Source organism: Rhinatrema bivittatum, chromosome 3, assembly GCF_901001135.1.
Source record: "Rhinatrema bivittatum chromosome 3, aRhiBiv1.1, whole genome shotgun sequence".
Taxonomy (NCBI): Eukaryota; Metazoa; Chordata; class Amphibia; order Gymnophiona; family Rhinatrematidae; genus Rhinatrema; species Rhinatrema bivittatum.
In genome coordinates this window covers 296,483,435-296,506,066 of record NC_042617.1, presented here as the reverse complement: position 1 = coordinate 296,506,066, position 22,632 = coordinate 296,483,435, and the positions used below count along the sequence as shown (strand labels likewise).

Here is a 22,632-nt window from a genome sequence, read left to right as displayed (position 1 = left end):
TAGATAAAAGGGGTACTAGGAATCCTCTTTTTCCAGAGGGTGTTGCTTGCAATGTTTAGGTATGAAGAAAAGAGACAGCAACCCTGCAGGGGCTTGAATCCTGTGTGTTCTCACTGCCCTCCCCCCAATTTCTGTCCCCCAAAGCTCTGGTTTTCTCTCTCCTACCTAATGATTTATGTGCACAGAATGAAAACAAAATCATGGGAGCATAAAAGACTTTTCTGTGTACACAACAATGATTTGTGCTTGTTTTGTGTACACAAATCATGAGATACACCTTTTTCCCATCTATGCAAAAAGCTAAGCATACGTTTTTATGTTTGTGCATGGTTTTTTTTTAATTTCTTTATTATTTATATCATTTACATTGAAATAAAATGTATAATCAGGAATTACAGAAAATAACATAAGAATTAATAAACAAAGGAAATAGTTAATATAACCTATTTTGTATTATACCACATTAAGAGGAAAATGGGGGAAAATTATTAAAAAAAGGCAAAATTACACAAGAATTTTATATCCAGACAAAGACAGGAGGATACCAGCTAATTATCTTCTAAACCAGCTAATTTAAATAAGGTTGCTTTCACTTTCATCAGATTCTACTATCTTATCAATTAAAAAAACATCCAGATGGAGGGGACCTAAAAAAATAAATCTATAGTAAAATAATAGGTTAGTGCACGTTTTTAACTCTTGAAGCATTAACCAAACATTTGCTTTCTTCATTCAGATTTATTTTTGGCTCCTGCACAGTCTTTTATTGCATTGGCCCCATAAGAAGGCATGGAATGGTACAGTGGTTATCTCAGAGATATACTGCTCCTTTAGAGAGAGAAAAAAAAAAGAGTAAATGTCTGTGTTTTGGAGGAACAAATCCTGTGGGAGCATTGAGAGCAGATCATCTTGCTGGAGACTGAAGTGAATGCTTTGGGAAATTGTAGGACTTAAACATTTTGGAGTAGAGGTGAAATAGTGGGGTACATTCTTTAGTGCATGTGCGTGCCTGATATAAACAGGAAGCCAAAGGTAGTTAATAGTTTAGATTTAGGTGTGCCTGTAATAAATAGTAAGCTAAAGGAAGGTAATAGCTTAGAGTTTGTATTTGCCTGGTAGAAACAGCATGCCAAAGGTAGTTAATTCTAGTGTCTGACTTTCTCTTCCTCCCACCCACTCCTTGCTCATCCTTTGATTTATAGGCAAGAGACACTTTCACATTAAAAATTCATTCACGCTTTTATCTAAAACACAGGAGTTGAATTTTCCCCTTGCAGGTCACTACCAAATTAATAGTGAATACACCAATACATTTAAAGGACTCTAATTTACACATTAGCAACCTAAACTTAACTAGAAACTCAATAAAATAAAGATGAAGGCAGCAATCCATCAGCAAGAGGGGGGGCCTTCCAGACTTTCACATCAAGTGTCACATGTATGATTTTTTTTACCCAATGGTGAGAAGCTGTATATGTGCACCGAGCTCCTGGCACTCAGAAAATGAGTCCAGTCTCTGGAGACTAGAGTGGCAGACCTGGAGGAAGAGAGGTAGACAGAAAAGTACAGTTGTGATCATAAGTTTACACAACTCTGGAAGAATATGTAAGATGTGTAGCATTTTAAGAAAACATGAGTGATCAGACAAAACACGCCTATGCTTTTTAGTGTTTGTCAACTATTATGCATCACAGAATAGCACAACCATTAAACAAATAACAATAAGGGAAATAATAAAATGTTACTGTTCAAAAGTTTACATACCCTTGAATGTTTGGATTGATAATATACACTCAAGCTGACACACACAGATTAAGATGGCAATGAAGGGTAGGTATCCATACCTGTGCATTGTCTGATTGTAATTAGTGTCTGTGGATAAATAGTCAATGAGTTTCTTGGCTCTTGAGAAACCCTTGTGCATTTCATCCAGGGCTGCACTGACTTTGGTGGTTACTGAAGCATGGGGAAAGCAAAAGAACGGTCAAAGGATCTGTGAGCAAAAGTAGTTCAATTTTATAAATCAGAAAAAGGATATCAAAAGATATCAAAAGATTTGAAAATACCAATCAGTACTGTTTAAACTCTGATCAAGAAGTAGAAAATTATGGGTTCTGTTAATACCAAGGTAGACCAAGAAAGATTTCAGACACACCTGCCAGGAAAATTTGTCGGGATGTAAAGAAAAACCCACAAGCAACTTCTATTTAAATACAGCCTTCTCTGAAACAAAGTGGTGTGGGTGTTTCAGCATGCACAGTACGGAGATACTTGAACAAAAATGGGCTTCATTGTAGAGCTGCTAGAAAAAAGCCACTACTGTACCAATGCCACTTGCAATATGCCAAACAACACTAGAGAAGCCTCAAAACTTCTGGAACAAAATAATTTGGAGTGTTGAGACCAAAATTGAACTTTATGGACACAACCATAAATGTTATGAAGAAAAGCACAACATCCCTACCGTGAAGCATAGAGGTGGATTATCTGTTGTTTTGGGGATGTGTGAGCTACAGTGACACAGGGAATTCAGTCAAAATTGATGGCAGGATGAATGCAGCATCTTATCAGAAAATATTTGAGAAGAATTTGCATTCATCAGCCAGGAAGCTGCACATGGAGCACACTTAGACTTTCCAACATGACAATGATTTGAAACATAAGGTCAAGTCGACCCTTCAGTGGCTGCAGCAGAAGTGAAGGTTCTGGAGTGGCCATCACAGTCTCCTGACCTCAACATCATTGAAAACAAAGAGAAGCCACTTTGAGGACAACTCAAACATGCAGCTCATGCTAGACAACCAAAGAATTTACAGGATCTGGAGACTTTTTGCCAAGAGGAATGGGCAGCTTTACCACATGAGAAAAGAAAGGGCCTCTTTCACAGCTATCACAAAAGCCTGCAAGCCATCATTGATGCAAAAGGGGGCAAAAGAGGATATTAAGAACAAAAGGCAGGCAAACGTTTGAACAGGACCATTCTATTATTTCCTTTATTGCTATGGTTTGTTTAATGATTGTGCTATTCTGTAATGCATAATAGTTTAATTTGAAACACATTAAAAATAACAGATGTGTTTTGTCTGATCACTTGTTTTCTTAAAATGCTACACATCTTACAAATTCTGCTAGGGTTATGTAAATTTATGAGCACAACTGTATGTAGAGAAGACTTTCAGGGACATAGTAGCCAAGTCCCAACTCCAGTCTGGCAGCCCTGGTGTTGCCTTGGAGGAGGAAGGTCACCTGGTCAGAGAGCATCATCACCCTGGTTTAGCAAGAAATGATCCTGTAGCAAGAACCTGCTCTACATTTGATGCATTATCCGCTCACACTAAGGATGAGTCTCCCAGAGCTACTGCCCAGGAGGAAAGGGTTAGGTCAACCATCATAAATGGTGTTTCAATTAGTAGGACTGTAGATAGCTAGGTGGCTGGTGGACGTGAGGATTGCCTGGTAACTTGCCTGCCTGGTGTGAAGGTGCGGACCTCACGCATCACCTAAATATAATTTTAGATAGTGCTGTGGCTGCTGTGGGACATATGAGCACCAATGACATAGGAAGATATGGGAGGGAGGCTCTAGAAGCCAAATTTAGGCTTTTAGGAAGAAAGTTGAAATCAAAAGCCTCTGGGGTAGCATTCTCTGAAATGCTCCCTGTTTCATGTGCAGGTCACCAGAGACAAGTAGAGCTCCAGAGTCTCAATGCGTGGATAAGAAAATGGTACAAGGAAGAGGGATTCGGTTTTGCAAGGAGCTGGGCAAGCTTATGGGGCAGGGGAAGTCTTTTCTGAAAGGATGGGCTCCACCTTACCCATGGTGGTACCAGACTGCTGGCACTAACCTTTAAAAAGAAGCTAGAGCAGCTTTTAAACTAGAACAAGGGGGAAAACCGACAGTCACTCAGCAGTGCATGGTTTAAAGGGAGGTATCTTCGAAGGATACTAATGAAACAGAAGAGTTAGGGCATCCCAACAGACAGGTTCCAATAAAAGCAAAAGTAGTCCATGTGCCTCTAAGTAAAGAATCACCTGAGCTAAAAGATTCCAAATTATCCATGTCAACTGAAAAGCTGTTGCATCCGGTCGTAGATGGCTGCGACCGCTCTGCCTCACCTCTTTTTTGCCTTTCTCCTCCTCCATGGGTAAGATGGCTGCCTCTGGTGCTGAGTGTTGAAACCCTCGGCGTCTCCAACTCAGCATGGCGTCCTCGTCTGCCATGCTCCTTCCCGTGGCCTCCTAGGGCGCACGCATGCTGCCTACGCTTATCTACACGTCATGGCGGGAACCTCGGGGGCATCCCCACCCATGACGTAAATACCTCCGGGTATTTAAGCCTCCGCTCTGCTCCTAACGAATGAGTTAGCAAGGACTTTGGTTTAGCTACTCTGACCGCTTCTAAGCTGCACACTTAGACTCCTCGCTACCCTCCTGGGTATCTCGCTCCTGAAGAAGCTCTGGGCACCCGCTCCTTGGGGGCCTCTCCCTTCCAATTACCCTTCGGGGTTTCTATTAACTTAGACAACCGCTCCTCAAGATCTCTCTTCTCTTTCAGGATTATCTGCGCTTCCATGTACTCGCTCCTCGAGGGCCTATCCAGCTCAGTGTATCCTGCATCACGGACCTCGGGTCCCACCTTCATCATCTACAAGGAGGATTCCTGCACTACTCTTCAGTGAGTACCTCTATGTTCCAGCTCCCCATTTCCACCCACCAGGTTCGGCTTATCCCGCTCTGCGGAACACTACCAACCTTGTACATCTGGGCGAGACTGCTACATCTGAGACTGTCTGAGCATATTGGCACCTTGCTGGACTTCAGTGCCATCTCTTCCTGCATTTACCATCTATCTACAGCAGTACAATAAAGCTTTTCATCTCCAGTGTCTGCTCTCTGAGTCAAGCCTATCGCTGTGGTTCCCCATGGGGCCCCTCCCTGTGGGAGGAGTCATCGCCACTGCGACTAAGAGTCCACACTATGCCTCAAACCCAACAAAAGCAGGTTGTTAATACAAACAAAAAACACACCTTGAAATGTCTGTATGCCAATGCCAGAAGTCTAAGAAGATGGGAGAGTTAGAGTTTAGAGCAGTGAATAATGAGGTAGACATAAATGGCATCTCAGACACCTGGTGAAAGCAGAATAACCAATGGGACAGTGCTATACCAGGATACAAATTATATCGCAATGATAGGGAGGATCAACTTGGTGAGGGTGAAGCACTTTATGTTTAGGAGGGTATGGAGTCCAACAGGATAAAGATCCTGCAAGAGACTAAATGCACAGTAGAATCTTTATGGGTAGAAATCCCATATGTCTGGGGAAGAGTAGAGCGATAGGAGTATACTATCATCCACTTGGCCAAAATGATAAGATGGACAATGAAATGCTAAGAGAAATTAGGGAAATTAACGAATTTGGAAGTGCAGTATGTCAGGATGGCTGAGCAATATCTTGTGGCTGGAACAGTAAGCACACTGACTTCAGCCTTTTCTCATGCAATTTCACTTTATTTTCTATACACAGTAAATAATATCCACAATAAACTGCCTACTTTTGCAGTGTGTTCCATTCTAACTTCCCAGAGAAGGTCAGGAGCTTCTACTCTTGAAGACATGGGGCCTCATGATCCTAGCTGGGCTCACACTCTTAATGCTCCCCTTAGGGTCTCGCCCTACTGAGCTCTCCCTGCCCAGCAGGGTCCCATCCATAGAGCATTCTCTCTCTACGTTATTTAAGGTGGACCAGGCTCAATGCCTGGTCTCACACTGGTTCAAAGGGGAAAACCAGGGGCCCTCTGCCATTCAAGCGTTATTACTCCCCCTGGATGCCCTCCAGGGAAGTATCACACAACCTCACTCCCTTTCATCTGGTCTCCCGCCACATGGGCTTTGGGTCAGGATTCTAGAGTCACACTCACCCCCATACATTAGGGTTACCCCAAATGGCATTATGACCATCTCCCACTGTGCTCCTCACACAGTGTCCAGCCACAGTCCTTTATTTGAGTTATTCTGGGGCTCTGAGTTCTAGTTTTCCCCTGGTAGGACTTTTGTGACTTCTGTTGGGTACTGTTGTTGTGGTTTCTCTTCTAGTTGTCTCACAACTTTTCTTTTTTTCCTGGAGATTCTTAGTTCCCAATTCTCTTTCCAACTCTGGAGCCCTTTCGCCAAAGGATCATGGAACTGACTCTCAGCAGACATATTCTCACAACTAGCAAGCTTTTCCTTTTGCTCTAGTAGCGGTCTGGCTACCTCAGGTGTCGGGCTTCTCTGAGAAACTTTTTCTGTGTCCACATTCCTTATAGTAACATAGTAACATATTAAGGATGGCAGAAAAAGACCAAAATGGTCCATCTAGAATGCCCTGCAAGCTTCCCAAGGTAGTTACTGCCGCTCCGTGCAAGTTGTCCCCATGTTTCTCTTACGGGTAGTAATTGCCGCTCTGTGCAGATTACCCCCATGTTTCCCTTAAGGGTAGTAACTGCTGCTCCATGCCGGTTTAGCTTTTTTATTTATTCCCATCCTCTAGCCTTTTAGGGATCCACAGTGTATATCCCATGCCCCTGTGAAATCCTTCACAGTTTTAGTCTTCACCACTTCCTCCGCAAGGTATCTCTGGTGCCTCAAGCTTCTCTTTCAGTGCCAGACTCCCCAGCTTCCCTTCAGATCTGGCTTTCTCTTGAGATGCGCAATGGTCTATCACTTCTGCTTGTTCCTTGCATTTTACTTGTGCTGCCTTCTGCAGTCTGCTCCCAACATTTCCTATTTTTATTAGAAGCTGTTTTTCCTCACTTTCTAACTTGGACCTCCAGGCTTCCAAAGCTCTCTCTTCTCCTTCCATGGTGTCTAAATTCATAGGCTCCAGAGTCTCAGTTTCTTTTGGAAGGGGAAAATCAGCAACTTGACTGATTTTTACCCTTTCCATTACATTTTGCTGTTCTGACTTCAGCTTTAACTTCCAAAGTTCATTCCCCTCTGTATTCTCCTTGTAGGCACACTCAAGCTTGTTTTCCAGAGACCCTTATCTCTCTAGAAATCCCTTTGACCCTAACTTGCAGGGCATTATCTTTGTTTCGAAGAAACTCTGAAGTGTTGTTTAAACTTTCTTGCCTTATGACCTCAGTTTGAGGCTCCTGGTTCAGTGAAGCACTTTGGTTAGGCTCGCCGCTAACTTCTCTTACCAGATAGAGGTGTCCTCAGCACCATTAATGTAGCAGATTCTAAGTTCTGCTGAGGCTTTAGTACTTCCCTCTGTTGAAGGCTTGAGTATAAGCCTAGCTCCATGTCCTTGGCCTGGACAGCAGTCAACCCTCTCTGCCAGGTGGTTCTGGGATGCAGCAATGTCTCTCTCTAGTGATTCCTCCAGCTGCACGTATTCAAAGGTCTTCTGCTGTTCCCGCTGCTTCAGTGCTTCCAAGTTTTATGCATACCTTACAGTTGTCATGTGCAGCTCTTTCTGCGGGTTTTTTTTTTATGGCATCAGACTTTCCCTGGGGCACATGACCCAACTGCACGGCTTTTCTTGTTGCAGCTGCTGCAGAGTTTTGCTCAGTTCCTGGTGCACAAGTACCTGCTCCCGGCTCCTGCATGATTTCAGCCTGCAATCTCTCATTCACACCATTGCTTCTCTTTCACTGTTCTCTGCTTCTTCCTACAGCTCTTCTTCTGCTCACTTAGTTGCTGCCTGAGCTTGTTCACTGTGGCTTGGAGACGCTGTTGTTGCTCTTGTGCACTCATCACAGGAGTGTACTTGAGATGGATGCATTCCTGGTTGGTGTCCAGCTCCTGGTTCTGTGTCTTGGTGGCTGCATGCAGAGCTGTAGTCTTCATTTTGTAACCCCTCCTTAATGTACTAGTCTGGTATGGAGAGGCACATAAACTTATTTATACTCTTCTGGGCAGGAACCCAGACTAGTTGTAGTACTTTCCTTCCCTCCCAGGATGTAGGTTGAATAGACTTCGGGATAAAAGGAGTCCTCCCAGTTCCCAGTATGGGTGGCTAACTCTCTCTCTCTCTGACTTCCTTTTGGTAATGTTATCTTTAATATTACTGTGTGTGCTGGGGTTCCAATTAATGATTGGAGTCACTGAGCTAGTGTGCAAAATAATTCTTTACTGAAGATAATTTATGGAAAATGGCACAACTCTTGATCCACAGAAACACAATGAAATAGCTTGTTACAATGTCCTCTCAAATCTGTGCAGGAATATCTTAGGCCAGCCAAGGGAATTCCTACCATCGGGGGCGTGGAAAAATAAGTTCCCCAGGTGGGCAGTGTGTCCTTTGAATGGGCAGAAGCACCCCTTTCAACTGGCAAGAATACTCTGTTTCTGTCTCTACAAAGAAAGATAAATTTCTTTCTTTCCCAAGATGGATTAAAGCACCAGATGGGTGGCTTCACTAATGTTAGTTGATTAAACCCTTCTTGGCTCTTGCTGCAGTTCTTAGATCTCTTCTTCAAATCGCTGATGGGAGGGATCCCTTGGAGCAGGACTTTCTGTGCTTCAAATCAGGCAAGAAAGGTGGTCAAAACTTCCTCTGGGATGTTGAACTTAATTTTCTTAAAAAATGAAGATACCACTGGGGTTGCTCCTTACAGCAGGTCATTGTCACCCCTTCCGCACTGAGATTTGAGGGGCAGGTCTTCCCTATCCTGCTCAGGCCCAGACCCAGGGTTCCCCGTTCCCTGGGCCCAGGAGCTGAACAGGCTTCAGCAAGGCCCCTACCACTTAAAAGTTTAAATTCAAAAAATGCACTCAGAGAGAATCTCCCACCAGACAGGTTGTGTACTGGCTGGGCAGAAACCCTCCTGACCCTGGTCAGGACCACTGAATAGAGCTTGCTTGGCTCCTCTGGCTGAGCCTGTAAAATAATAAAAGCCAAGCTCCTCTCTACCTCTAAATACTGTTAACAACTCAAAGGACTTGTTTCGTCGGAGGTGGACTCTTGGGCCGAGGTAGGGTTGACACAACCCGTATGCGAGGACCTAAGGGTCCCCACCGTCGGCAGGTGGAGTGGGCTGATAGGCAGAGGCCGCTGGAGCTTCATCTATACCAGCCCTCATTCCCTGCGGGTTGAGCCTTTGGGTGCCGGGGCGGCAGGTGGGTCTCGAGGTTGAATAGCAAAAGAGATTGGTTCATCCCAGAGACAGCAGGTGATGGATGACGTGGTCCTACTCTGACTTGGGTCAGGTACTGGAACTCAGGCACCAAAAGGTAGGCCGAAGCCTATTAAGTCCATGTCCAGGGAGTAGGTTTGGAGAGGCGTCAAATGACAGGCTTGGATCAGGGCCAGCGGCAAGGCAAAGGTCATGGCAAGCGATGCTGAGATCTGATCACGGAGAAGTCAATAGTGTTGGTCAATCGAAGCAATGGTCTGGTTCTGGAGATAGGCTGTAGTGTAGTCGGGTGTAGCAGAGGTCTGGGTCTGGAGATAGGCTGTAGGCGTAGTCAGGCAAAGCGAGGTCGAAGTCCGTGCAATCAATCCAAAGCATAGGCAGGGCAGGAACGAAGAGAACAGGAACCAGGAACAACGAAGATCGGAAATGAAGAGTAGAGATGAATCTCTAGCAGCAACGAGTACTCGAATAGCGAGGAGACCTGTTGCAAAGGCAACGCTATGGAGCATGGCCTAAGCTTAAATACAGTGAAGAGTTTGACGTTATCATCTTAGGCCGTGGCCAGGTTCTCGCCGGGGGCCCTTCATAAAGATCAGTGATGAGCGTGCGCCTAGGGAGGGGCGCATCACGGGTAGTGGCGTCTCTCTGCTGGCCACGCGAAGAGGCCCGATGAGCAATGGTATCCTGACCTGAAACACTGGGGACTATGGCGGAGCTGGAGGCTCCGGGGGAGGCCTGAGGTCAGAGCTGGCAGCCCACCACTGCTAGCGAGGAGGAACCAGAAGCTGGAGTCCTTGTAAGAAGGTGAGAGGGCCGTGCTGCAGGTCTACCACGGACGGCATGCATAACAGGACTGCCTCCCAAGCTGTAGCAAGGGTGTGGTTATATACAGTTGCCAGTGGGACAAACATTCCAGACTCCACAGAAGGAGGGTCTGCATTTGAATGGTTCCTCCCATTATCCATCCTACTCTAGCTAGTGAACTGATACTAAACACCCAAGACTTACTGGTAACCCAAGAAGAGGCCTGGGTTACACCCCCCTCCCAGTTATTTCAAAATCTGGACAAGGGCAGAGACTCTTGCACAGATTTTCACAAGTGTGAAAACTTACTTCACAATCAACATCATATTGCATTGCAATCAATTTCAACAATATCACCAATATTTTAAAACATAACCCTCCTCTGGGAGAGCAAAGCAGCCAATTCTGTTCTGTGGGGCCCCAGATCCAAACAGGCTCTACACCTGGTGTAGGTAGTAATATACCAGGCCTGCTGATGCCATCCTGTTGTTGCATCGGAGGTTGACCCTTGGGCTGATGTGGGGTTGACGCAACCCGTAGACAAAGACCTATGGATCCCCACCGTCAGCAGGTGGAGTGGGCTGAAGCTAGAGGCCGCTGGAGTTTCACCTATACCAGCCCTCGTTCCCCTTGGGTTGAGCCTTTGGGTGCCGGGGCCGGCAGGACTTAGGTGGGCCTCGAGGTTAGCTAGAGATGAAAGGTGATTCAGCCCAGAGACAGCAGCCGGTAGATGGTGTAGTCCTATCCTGGACTGGATTTGGTACTGGAACTCAGGGCCAAAGGAACAATGAGTAACTGGAGGTGCTCAAGCAAAGGAAGGCCTAAGCCTTGTAAGTCCACGTCCAGAGGATAGGCAAGAGGAGGCGTCACTGACAGGCTAGGATCAGAGCCGGCAGCAAGTGGAAGTTGTAGCAAGCAACATAGAGCTCTGGACACAGGAATGTCTGTAGCGTAGTCGTTCAAAGCAAGGGTCAGGGCAGGGAGAAGGCAGGTGTAGTCAAACAAGGCAGTGGTTAGGGCACGGAGAAGGCAGGCGTAGTCAGGCATAACGGAGGTCCGGGGCTGGAGAGAAGCTGAAGAGTAGTCAGGCATAGCGGAGATCCAGGGCTGGAGAGAAGCTGAAGAATAGTCAGGCATAGCGGAGGTCCGGGGCTGGAGAGAAGCTGAAGAGTAGTCAGGCGTAGCGGAGGTCATATCCAAAGAGTCAGTCCAACACATAGACAAAACAGGAACAAGGAGAACAGGAACTGGGAACCACAGGAAAACAGGAACACAACGAAGAGACGATTCTAGGATCAGCAATGAGTACTTTGGAGTACGAGGAGACCTGTTGCAAAAGCAACGTCATGGAGCGAGGCCCGAGCTTCTATACGCTGAAGAGTCGGATGTCAGCATCCGGGTCTGAGGCCAGGTTCACGCTGCGGGCCTTTAAAATAACTAATGATGCATGTGCGTGCACCTAGGAAGGGGTGCGGCGCTGATGGTGGCGTCTCTCTGTGGGCCACTCGGAGAGACCCAACGAACAGGGACATCTTGGCTGGGAACACTGGGTAGTGTGGCAGGACCAGAGCCACTGGAGGGAACCTAAGGTCAGAGCTGGCGGGCCCCACCGCCAGTGAAGAGGAGCCAGGAGCTGGAGTCCGTCTGAAAAGGTGAGAGGGCCACGCCACGGGACTGCCGTGGGCGGCACGCGTAATACCTGTAAATTGAAAATGTTATATGTACATTGGAACATTTACTAGTTTAGGGTGAATAATTATAAAATGAATGAAACGTGCCAGTCCAGTCACTGCTGGCTACTTTGGGTGCTGCCTCCACTCTTGGATGCTGCGGGAACATTCTCACCATCTCCATGGAAACACCAAACAAGCACATGTTGCATAAATTCCACCTTCGTATGGAAAGGTGACACTCTCATTAAATTTTAGTTCTCTGGGCTGGAAAACAGATGACTCACTTTATATGACACACTCCACAAGAGAAACCTGGATGAGGTTCCTCCAATGCCTCAGGAGGAGTGGGCTGATGAACAGAGGCCAGCTGGAGCTTCACCAATATCAGCCCTTGTTCCCCGCGGGTTGAGCCTTTGGGTGCCGGGGAGGCAACGATGTAGTCGGGCAATGCAGAGGTCTGGGTCTGGAGAGGCAACGATGTAGTCGGGCAATGCAGAGGTCTGGGTCTGGAGAGGCAACAGCATAGTCAGGCAATGCAGAGGTCTGGGTCTGGAGAGAGGCAACGAGGTAGTCAGGCAATGCAGAGGTCCGGGCTTGGAGACAGTCGATGGCGTGGTCAGGCAAAGCAGAGTCAAAGTCCTTGTAGGCAATCTGAGGAAAGGTGAAGAGCAGGAACGTAGGAGCAAGGAGTCAGGAATCAGGAACAGCGAGGAACAGGAATACGGGAGTGAGACAAATCTCTCAGGAGGCAACGAGTACTCGACCAGCAAGGAGACCTGTTGCAAAGGCAAAGCTAGGGAGTGGAGCCCGGGCTTAAGTACCGGTGCTCCGCTGACATCATCCGGGGCTGCGGCTCGGTTCCCACTGTGGGTCCTACTTAAGCATTAGTGATGTGCATGCGCGCGCCTAGGGAGGGGTGCGGTGCCGAGTAGCAGCAACTCTCCGCGGACCACGCGGAGAGGCCCGACGTGGAGCAATGGGTGGCTGGACCGGGAACACCAGGGACTGTAGCTGAGCCGGAGGCACCAGGGGAGGCCTGAGGACGGAGCTGGCAGCCCACCACCGCCAGAAACGAGGAACCAGGTGCTGGAGTTACTGCAGAGAGGTGAGGGGGCCGTGCCATGGGTCTGCCGCGGATGGCATGCATAACAATGAGGAAACTGAATTCCAGTTGCAATATACCAAAAGAGTACTTACTGCCAGAACTCAAAGAGTAACAACTCTACCAATGAAAAGTCAAGCACACTGCAAATATTACACCAGGCTCCAAAACACCAGTACATCTCCAATTAGGAAAATGAAATAAGCCAGGCTGCTATTGATCCCTACACAGAAACTACATGATAATTGAATATCTGACCTTGGTCACACTTGCAAAACACAATCAGACCCTCACCAAATACAGAATAAAGAGACCATAAAGTATAAATAGAAACATGCAAACAAAAACTGAACTGGAAACTGCAACAAGCCAGTCTCTATAAGCAGTACAACCCTGGAAAAACAGAAACATCACCATGCTTCATAAAACATCAAACATCAAGAATCATAAAACAATCATAACACAAACGCTTTTCTAATAAAAAATATTTCTAATGAACAGAATTAGAGGTGGGTGAGATAAATAAAATATTTCAAAACAACACATACAATAAACCACCACCAATAATTAAGGATTAAAAATATCCCCTGCTCTCCATACCAGGGAACTTTTGATTTCCCTTCATTGGTGGAATGGGTAGAGCACAAAAGTTTTCACATACACAGACACATGCTTTCACACACACACACACATGCTTTACATATACATGCAAGCACGCTTTCACACACATGCTTTCACATACAACTACAGACAAGCATGCTTTCGCACATGCACACAGTCAAGCACACTTTTACAACACGCAAGATTTCACAGACATGGTGTCACATACATATACACAAACACACTCAAGCTCTCTCTCCCTCCCTCCCTCCCTCCTTCCGGAACGCATAAGCAGCAGTAGCAGCCTCCTTGGCAGGCCCACAGTCCGGATGCTTCCTCTATCTCGCTTTCTCTCTCTCTCCTGTTTGCAGCTGCACGAGCCCAGCCAAAGCTGCTCCTGCTCAGTGTTCCTCTCTTCCTTCCGCTGCTGCACGGACCCATCCAAAGCCACTCCTGACACTGTCTGGACCGCCGACGTTGCTCCTTCTCCTCTTCGGCTGCGAAAGTTGGCTGATGCTACTCCACCCCGGGAAGCCTTACTACCGGCCTGAGGGGGCCAATGTTCTTCCTGCTCCTTTGTGCCGTTGTGACTGGACCTCCTCCTTTCCTCCCCCCGTGGCCCAAGCAACACAACTTCCTCTTCTGGCAGCGGGGGTGGGAAGAAGGAGATGCAGTTACCAAACATCCTGCCCGCAGCCGTCAGTGCTCAGCTTACTCTGCTGTTCAAATGTAGTATTGGAGCAGGGCCGGTAGAAGTACTAGGCTGCCGCCCCCGAGCCTGCCACGCTGTAGGTGGTTGCCTAGTCTGCCTAGTGCTTTCACCGGCACTGGGTATGGGACCGCCTAGGGTGAGGGGCCTCGGGAAGTTGCCCCATTTAACACTTACACACCAAGGATGGTCCTGCATCTGAGTACCGACACGTTCCTTTCTAGAAAGAAAGCACTATATTTATATATATATCTATAAATATCTATATATCTAAAATCAACCACAAGCTTTTCCTATCCTTTTTTTTTTTTTTTTTTTACAAAATGTCCTAAGTACCTGTTTTGCTCTCATCAGCTGCCTTGTGTCTATTTTGTCCAGCACGTTCTTCACAGAAGGAGGAAAATCTCGGTGGAAGGTAGAGGGCATCAAATTCGTTATGCCTGGTTTTTGTACTTCCATCTTCGGGATTTTTTTTTTAAACCTCTAAAATAAAAAATAAAAAAAAGCCCTATAAAAACCCAATAGCTACCAAACACCAACACCCAGCGTTGTGGCCTTTCTTATTGTTTAAGCATTGGATCTCCTGTCCTCAAAAAGAACTCTTTTCTGTTGGGCTTTGCTTGCTGCACCAACTCCAGGGGAATGGAGCACTAGACAGTTGTATTAGAACGTTGTGATCCTTCATGTGATGTCACAGTGCTGAGACACCTCACGGCACTGGAAGCATATTCTGCCACAGTTGCATGGAGAGAAGGCCTCCTTGTAGTCTCAAGGCCATGCACAGGAGTCAAATCATTGCCCTGGGGAGTTCATCTCCTGCAGCCACATCGGCTGGGTTGACATATCAAAAATTGTTCTCACCGTCAGCAGTGATGGGTTTGGTTAAATGCCACCCTTAAGCATTGTTAGTGCCAATGCCCCACTGCTTACCGCCCCCCCCCCCCTTCTTTCTCCACTGTGAACCTCCAGAGCCCTGCCTTGTTCCTTCTGCTGCCTCTCCCACCCATCCCAGCAAGCTTTGGAGACCTGCCTTGCTCCACCACTGCCCCAGCAAACCATGCAGCCCTGGTGTGCTGCCTAGACCCAGACCTCCACTACACAATGCTCTGAAACAGCAAGCATGGGGATTAAGCCTTGTGATCACATGCCCCATCTCACATGCATGAGGAAAGACAGATGGAAACAATAGCATAGATCCTGCACTCATTGCATCAAGTCGCTGGAATGGAAAAGGGTGTGGTAGTGGCCACAGCCAGCTTTCTAAAAGTCCAAGGCAGGATTGGTAGTCTGTGGGGCAGTAGGGCAGGAAATGAGCTGTTACTCTAGGCCTCTGCATAAATTCAGGCCTGTCCATCAGTATTCTCTCTTTTAGCTCTAACAACAGTCAGGACCAATGGAGTGATGGATTAGAAGATGAAATTGATCAGATGGATCACTAGGTGGCAAAAATTGCCTAAGGATGCCGCTCTCTTGAACGTGCTCTTCAAACTTCCTGCTAGGTTTATTTATTATTTTATTTAACATTTTTATAAACCAAAATTCATGTAGCAATGTTACATATCATTTCGGTTTACATTATAACATTAAACACGCATGAAAGAATGCGATTACATCGAACAGGGAGATAAAACTTGGATCAAGTTATCTATTCTACAAGTTTTGGTTGGAAAGATGAGAAACTAATAAGTGTAATCTAATTGAATTAATGAGTGAATATGGCTGCTAGAGCTCTATACCATTGTTCTCTGTAAGGAATCCCACTTTACCTCATGTAACCTGGTAGCTCTCAGGATCATGAGTCAGGCTGGAGGGCTCTTTTCAGTTGAGGAGAAACATATGCATCAAGGCTATGCTACTGGGGACATCACAGTTCAAGGCTTTTGTTTTCAAAAACTTGTCAACACACCAAGCTTGAGTTTCCCAAAGGCATTTGTTTACTTCCTATCAAGCCCAGATTTAGGAATAGGCATCAAATTCTGAAAGCACTGAGCCAGTCAAGGACAAAGGCAGGATGAACAGAGCATCTGCCCAACCTATAATGTAAGCAGTGGTTAAAAGTAAAAATATTAAAAGTAAAAAAGAAAACAGTTTTATTTTGTGTTCAAATGGCTGCTACAGACAAAGGGGCTGATGTAATAAGGTGCGCCGAAGCTGCTGCGGGTTTTTGCGCGTCTGTACATGCGTTTGTATGGGTGTTTTCTTGTGCAAAGCCCTATACGGGGATGTAATAAGGAATCTGTGGGAAAAAAGTGCATATGAACGCGCTTACTGACCTGTGTTTTTTTCTTCGCAAATGCATGCTAATGGCATGCAAAGGAGGTGATTATCTATTCACCAGCAATGCAGGGAGCTACGCTAATTAGAGATGTGCATTCGTTTATCGTGAATTAGGCAATTTCAACGAAATTGCCTAATTTGCAGTGGTTCGGGGGACCTGAACCATGAAATGGATTTTCCCCGAACTTTGGGGAAAATTTGTTTTCGGGTTAGTGCGGGGGGAGGGGCACACATATTTAAAAAAAAAAACAAAAACCCCACCCCAACCCTTCAATTTTACTTTCTTACAACCCCCCTCACCATCCCGATCCCTCCCCAAGACTTACTAAAAGCCCTGGTGGTCCAGTGGGGTCCCGCGAGTGATCTCTCCTTCCGTGCCGTCGGGCCTGCTACTAATCAAAATGGCGCCGATGGCCCTTTGCCCTTACGATGTCACAGGGGCTACCGGTGCCATTGGTCAGCCCCTGTCACATGGTAGGAGCAATGGACGGCCGGCGCCATCTTGTGCTCCTACCATGTGACAGGGGCCGACCAATGGCACCGGTAGCCCCTGTGACATTGTAAGGGCAAAGGCTATCGGCGCCATTTTGAATACTGGCAGCCGACGCTGGTGGTCCAGCGGCGGTCCTGAGCGATCTCCTGCACTCGGGCCGTCAGCTGCCAGTATTCAAAATGGTGCCGAAAGGTACAGAGGGAGTGGATATTTCACGTCAGGACCCCGCTGCTGGGGATGCTGGAGTCTGATGTGGTGAGGACTTATAGACTGAGCTCTAGGGCTATCATGGGCCTATATGAAGAGCAATTTGACATAAGCAATAATGAAAAAGAAAAGAAAAGCAAACTAAGGAAAAACTTTACATTCAACTGCTAATAAAACCACCACAAGTAGGGAGGACCCAGAAATTGGGAGAACAAAAAAATAGGGAAAAGTCCTAAGATAAGGGAAAAAGAAAAAGATTTTCTAGTGAGGCTGATATACTTCCTAAGAAAAATAGGACTAAGCCTGCCAGACCAAAAAAAAAAATAAAATTCTCCATTACAGATAAATCTTACACACTAAGGGGGCTGTAGAACTGATAAATGATCTAAGATGTACAGGTTCATAGAAAACAAAGTTTTCAGTTGAAAAAACCACCATACATTTGGAAAGAAATTGCAAGAAAAAATGAGCCTCCAATGCCAAAACATCTTGAGGCATAGCTAGAAATTTCTCTGTGTTTGCATAGCCCTACAAAAATTAGGAAAAATATGATCTTTAGCATCCATAAATAAAATATACATTGCTCGAAAATAGGAAAATTAGTTCTTACCTGTTAATTTTCGTTCCTGTAGTACCACGGATCAGTCCAGACAGTGGGTTGAGCCTCCTTTCCAGCAGGTGGAGACAGACTAAAACTTGAAGGATGCCCTATATCAGGACAGAGCCTATCCTCTAACCCTTCAGTATAACGTATGTCAAAGCAGAAAAAACAACAAGCCCAAGAATAGGGTCAAGCAAGTAACCATAAACTCAAAGGAGCAACTATAGAAAAAAGTAGAAACATGGTATAACCATACGCTCTTGCATAAACTTGGTATAGAAACGACCAAGGCTTCCGGTGTAATTGCTCAGTAATCTTGCACAAAGTGAAATATGAAAATCTGCAAACCTGCAAGAAAACAAGCTTCGAGAGGACAGAAAAACAGAAACCAGGAAGGGCGTCTGGACTGATCCGTGGTACTACAGGAACGAAAATTAACAGGTAAGAACTAATTTTCCTTTCCTGTACGTACCCGGATCAGTCCAGACAGTGGGATGTACCAAAGCTTCCCTAAACTGGGTGGGACCGAGACAGTCCCGCTCGAAGCACTTGCCGCCCAAAGGAACCGAAAACCGGAGCGTGCACATCTAGACAGTAGTGCTGAGCAAAAGTGTGTAGAGACGTCCAAGTGGCGGCCCTGCAAATCTCCTGCGGGGAGACAGATTGACTCTCCGCCCACGAAGTAGCCTGAGAATGCAGAGAATGGGCCTTGAGACCTCAGGAAGCGGACGACCTTGACAAAGATATGCCGAGGAAATGGCTTCTTTCAACCACTGCGCAATCGTGGTCTTAGAAGCCTGTTTACCCCGGTTGGGACCACTCCAAAGGACAAAGAGATGGTCCGATACGCGAAAGTCATTGGTGACCTGGAGATAGTGAAGCAAGACTTGTTTGACATATAGCCGACGAAGGTCGCCACCAGCTGTACCTGCAATCTCTTCCGGAGAGAACGTGGGCAGTTCTACTGACTGGTTCTGGTCGCCGCATCTCAAAAAAGATATAGTTGCGATGGAGAAGGTACAGAGAAGGGCAACCAAAATGATAAAGGGGATGGAACAGCTCCCCTATGAGGAAAGGCTGAAGAGGTTAGGGCTGTTCAGCTTGGAGAAGAGACGGCTGAGGGGGGATATGATAGAGGTCTTTAAGATCATGAGAGGTCTTGAACGAGTAGATGTGACTCGGTTATTTACACTTTCGAATAATAGAAGGACTAGGGGGCATTCCATGAAGTTAGCAAGTAACACATTTAAGTCTAATCGGAGAAAATGCTTTTTCACTCAACGCACAATAAAGCTCTGGAATTTGTTGCCAGAGGATGTGGTTAGTGCAGTTAGTGTAGCTGGGTTCAAAAAAGGTTTGGATAAGTTCTTGGAGGAGAAGTCCATTAACGGCTATTAATCAAGTTTACTTAGGGAATAGCCACTGCTATTAATTGCATCAGTAGCATGGGTTCTTCTTAGTGTTTGGGTAATTGCCAGGTTCTTGTGGCCTGGTTTTTGGCCTCTGTTGGAAACAGGATGCTGGGCTTGATGGACCCTTGGTCTGTCCCAGCATGGCAATTTCTTATGTTCTTATGGTTGACATGAAAAGCGGAGACAACCTTAGGCAAGAAGGAAGGAACCGTCCTGAGAGAAACCCCGGAATCAGAAAAATGCAAAAAGGGCTCCTGACAGGACAGCGCCTGGAGCTCGGAAATCCAGCGAGCAGAGGAGATAGAGACCAGAAAGACAGTTTTGAGTGTTAGATCCTTGAGCGTAGCGTGGCGAAGAGGCTCAAAGGGAGCCGTACAGAGAGCACGAAGGACTAGCTTGAGACTCCATGACGGACACGTGGCACGAGAGGGGGGACGAAGGTGCCTAACACCCCTCAGGAAACGAATCACATCCGGGTGAGCAGCTAAGGAATGACCGTCCACCCGACCCAGGAGAGAGCCGAGCGCAGAGACTTGAACGCGCAGAGAACTGAAGGAGAGGCCCTTAGAGAGACCCTTCTGAAGAAAAGAAAGAACCAGAGGAATCGAGGTGGAGCGTGCTGGAACACCAGACTCCGCACACGCGGACTAAAAAACTTTCCAGATGCGCACATAGGCCAGAGAAGTTGACTGCTTCCGGGCTCGCAGCAGGGTGGAGATGACCTCCTCCTTATAACCCTTGCGCCTCAGGCGACGCCGTTCAAAAGCCAGGCCGCTAGACAGAAGCGATTGGCCTGGTCGAAAAATACAGGCCCCCTGCCGGAGGAGATGAGGAAGATGACCGAGTCGCAGGGGCCCATCCAGCGCTAGATTGATGAGATCCGCGAACCACGATCTTCGCAGCCACTCGGGAGCGACGAGAATCACCGGTCCCCGGTGGAGCTCTATTCTCCTGAAAACTTTCCCCACCAGTGGCCACGGGGGTAACACGTACAGAAGGACGTCCGCTGGCCAAGGTAGAGCCAGAGCATCCACGCCCTCTGCGCCATGCTCCCTCCAGCGGCTGAAGAACCGATTTGCCTTGGCATTGCGCACAGTCGCCATGAGGTCGAGGTGAGGAGGACCCCACCTGTCCACTATCAGAGCCATGGCCGCGTCCGAGAGCTCCCACTCTCCCGGATCGAGCGACTGCCGGCTGAGGAAGTCAGCTTGAACATTTTCTTTGCCTGCTATGTGAGAGGCCGCAAGGCACTGTAGGTGACGCTCCGCCCAAGAGAGGAGACGGCTGGCTTCCAAGGCTACCAGGGGACTGCGAGTGCCCCCTTGGCGATTGATGTAGGCCACTGTGGTGGAGTTGTCGGACAGGACTCTTACCGTGGATCAGGGGAAGGAACTCCTGAAGAGCCAGGCGGACCGCCAAGGTTTCCAGTCGATTGATGTGCCAGCGCGACTGAGTCTGCGACCATGTTCCCTGGGTGGATTGAGAAAGGCAGACCGCACCCCAGCCCAAGAGACTGGCGTCCGTGGTCACTATCGTCCACTGTGGAGCTTGAAGAGGCAATCCTTGCAGAAGATGAGGAAGAGACAGCCACCACTGTAATTCGTCGGCAGTAGAATCCAAGAACGGAAGGACTACGTGAAACTGCTCCGACACTGGCTGCCAACGGGATAGCAAAGCTTTCTGCAACGGACGCATATGAACAAAAGCCCAGGGGACAAGGTCGATGGTGGAGGCCATGGATCCCAGGACTTGAAGATAATCCCAGGCTGTCGGAGAGGGTAGCGCGATCAGATTCCGGACCTGATCGATCAGCTTGAGGGCGCGCGCCCATGGTAAGAAGACCTTGCCTACTCGGGTGTCGAAGTGGGCTCCCAGGAATTCCAACTCTTGGGAGGGCTGAAGCTGGCTCTTGGAAAAGTTCACTATCCACCCGAGGGAGGCAAGGAGCTCCAAGACGCGATCCACCGCCCGTTGGCAAGAGGTCTCCGACTTGGCCCTGATGAGCCAATCGTCCAGATAGGGGTGGACGAGAATCCCCTCCCGGCGCAGGGCCGCCACTACCACTACCATGACCTTCGTAAAGGTGCGAGGAGATGTTGCGAGGCCGAAGGGGAGAGCTCGAAACTGGAAGTCCTGGTTGAGGATGTGGAATCAGAGATACTTCTGGTAGTCGCGGTGGATGGGAATGTGGAAGTACGCTTCTGCGAGATCGAGAGAAGCAAGGAACTCTCCGGGGCGGACCGCCGCAATGACCGCACGCAGGGTTTCCATGCGGAAATGGGGGATCTTGAGGGCCCGATTGACCCTCTTGAGGTCCAGAATGGAGGCGGAAGGACCCGTCCTTTTTGGGCACGGTGAAGTAAATAGAATACTGGCCTGCACCAATCACCTTTTCCGGAACTGGGACCACTGCTCCCAGATCCAGGAGTTTCGAGAGAGTCTGGACCACCGCGTCCCTCTTGGCCCGTCCGCAAGGCGAGAAAAGAAAGAGATCCGGCAGGTCCCTGACGAGCTCGAAAGCGTACCAGTCTTTGATAATGTCGAGGACCCACTGATCCGATGTGATCTTGACCCATTCCTCGAAGAACAGGGAGAGGCGTCCGCCGAGGTAAGGAACCGAGGAATGGGTCAGCTGAACTTCATTGCGTGGCAGGTTTAGAGGTGGCACGCATGGGCTGGCCCTCACGAAAGGGCCGCCTGCCACGAAAGGACTGCGACCAGGACTGAGCACGAGAAGAACCCCTCGCGGAACCGCCCCCGAGAAGCGAAGCGACGCTGGCCCCTGAAGCGAGAGTGGGAGAGTGCGAAGGACCGGGAAGACTTGGGGCGGTCCTCTGGAAGCTTATGGACCTTGTCAGCCAAGGAGTCCATAAGCTTCTCGAGATCCTCTCCAAAGAGCATCTTACCTTTGAAGGGCAGCGTGCCCAGCCGAGTCTTCGACGACTGATCAGCTGACCAATGGCGTAGCCAAAGGAGCCTCCGGGCAGCCACCGCCGAAACCATCGCCTTCACCTGCACATGGACCAGGTCGTAGAGGGCGTCCGATACGTAGGCGGTTATGGCCTCCAGACGTTCGGCTTGCTCTGCCTCTGCTGGCGGAAGATCCTGGGCGCAGAGTAACTGTTGAACCCACTGAAGGCCTGCCCGCATCATGAGGCTGCTACAGCAAGACACCCGGACCCCGAGGGCCAGAACGTCGAAGATGCGCTTCAAGTGAGCCTCCAACTTACGATCCTGTGAATCCTTCAGAGCCGTGGAATCTTCCACCGGAATTGTGGTGTGTTTGGCCACCGCAGAGACATAAGAATCCACCGAGGGATATCGCAGCAGCTCCAAACCCTCCTCCAGAAGGGGATAGAGCTTATCCATCACACGCCCCACCCAGAGCGCACCCTCGGGGGCCTCCCATTCCCGCAGGATAAGGAGCTTGAGCATGGGGTGGAAGGGAAAAACCGTGGCCGGAGCCTGGAACCCCCCCTAGGACCGGGTTCATATCCTTAGGAAGCGAGGCCATGAGATTATCCACGGAAGGACTCTCCAGACCCAGCTCCTGCAGAACAAAGGGCAGGAGGGGCTCCAATTCCTCCTTACGAAATAGACGAAGGGCTCTGGGGTCATCTCCCTCTGGGGGGGG

At 48.0% G+C, this 22,632-nt stretch overlaps 1 protein-coding gene across 2 annotated transcripts in view; it reads right to left on the bottom strand.

Annotated features, from left to right (window-relative positions):
* FAM186A (family with sequence similarity 186 member A) overlaps positions 1–14,650 on the bottom strand; it is a 160,105-nt gene extending 145,455 nt beyond the window's left edge. For both annotated transcript variants that reach the window (XM_029595003.1, XM_029595004.1), the window contains exon 1: positions 14,345–14,650. In XM_029595003.1, coding sequence (XP_029450863.1) covers positions 14,345–14,467 — 123 coding nt within the window. In that variant the 5' untranslated portion in view covers positions 14,468–14,650. The remainder of the gene's footprint in view (positions 1–14,344) is intronic.
* Between the last annotated feature and the right edge of the window lie 7,982 nt (positions 14,651–22,632).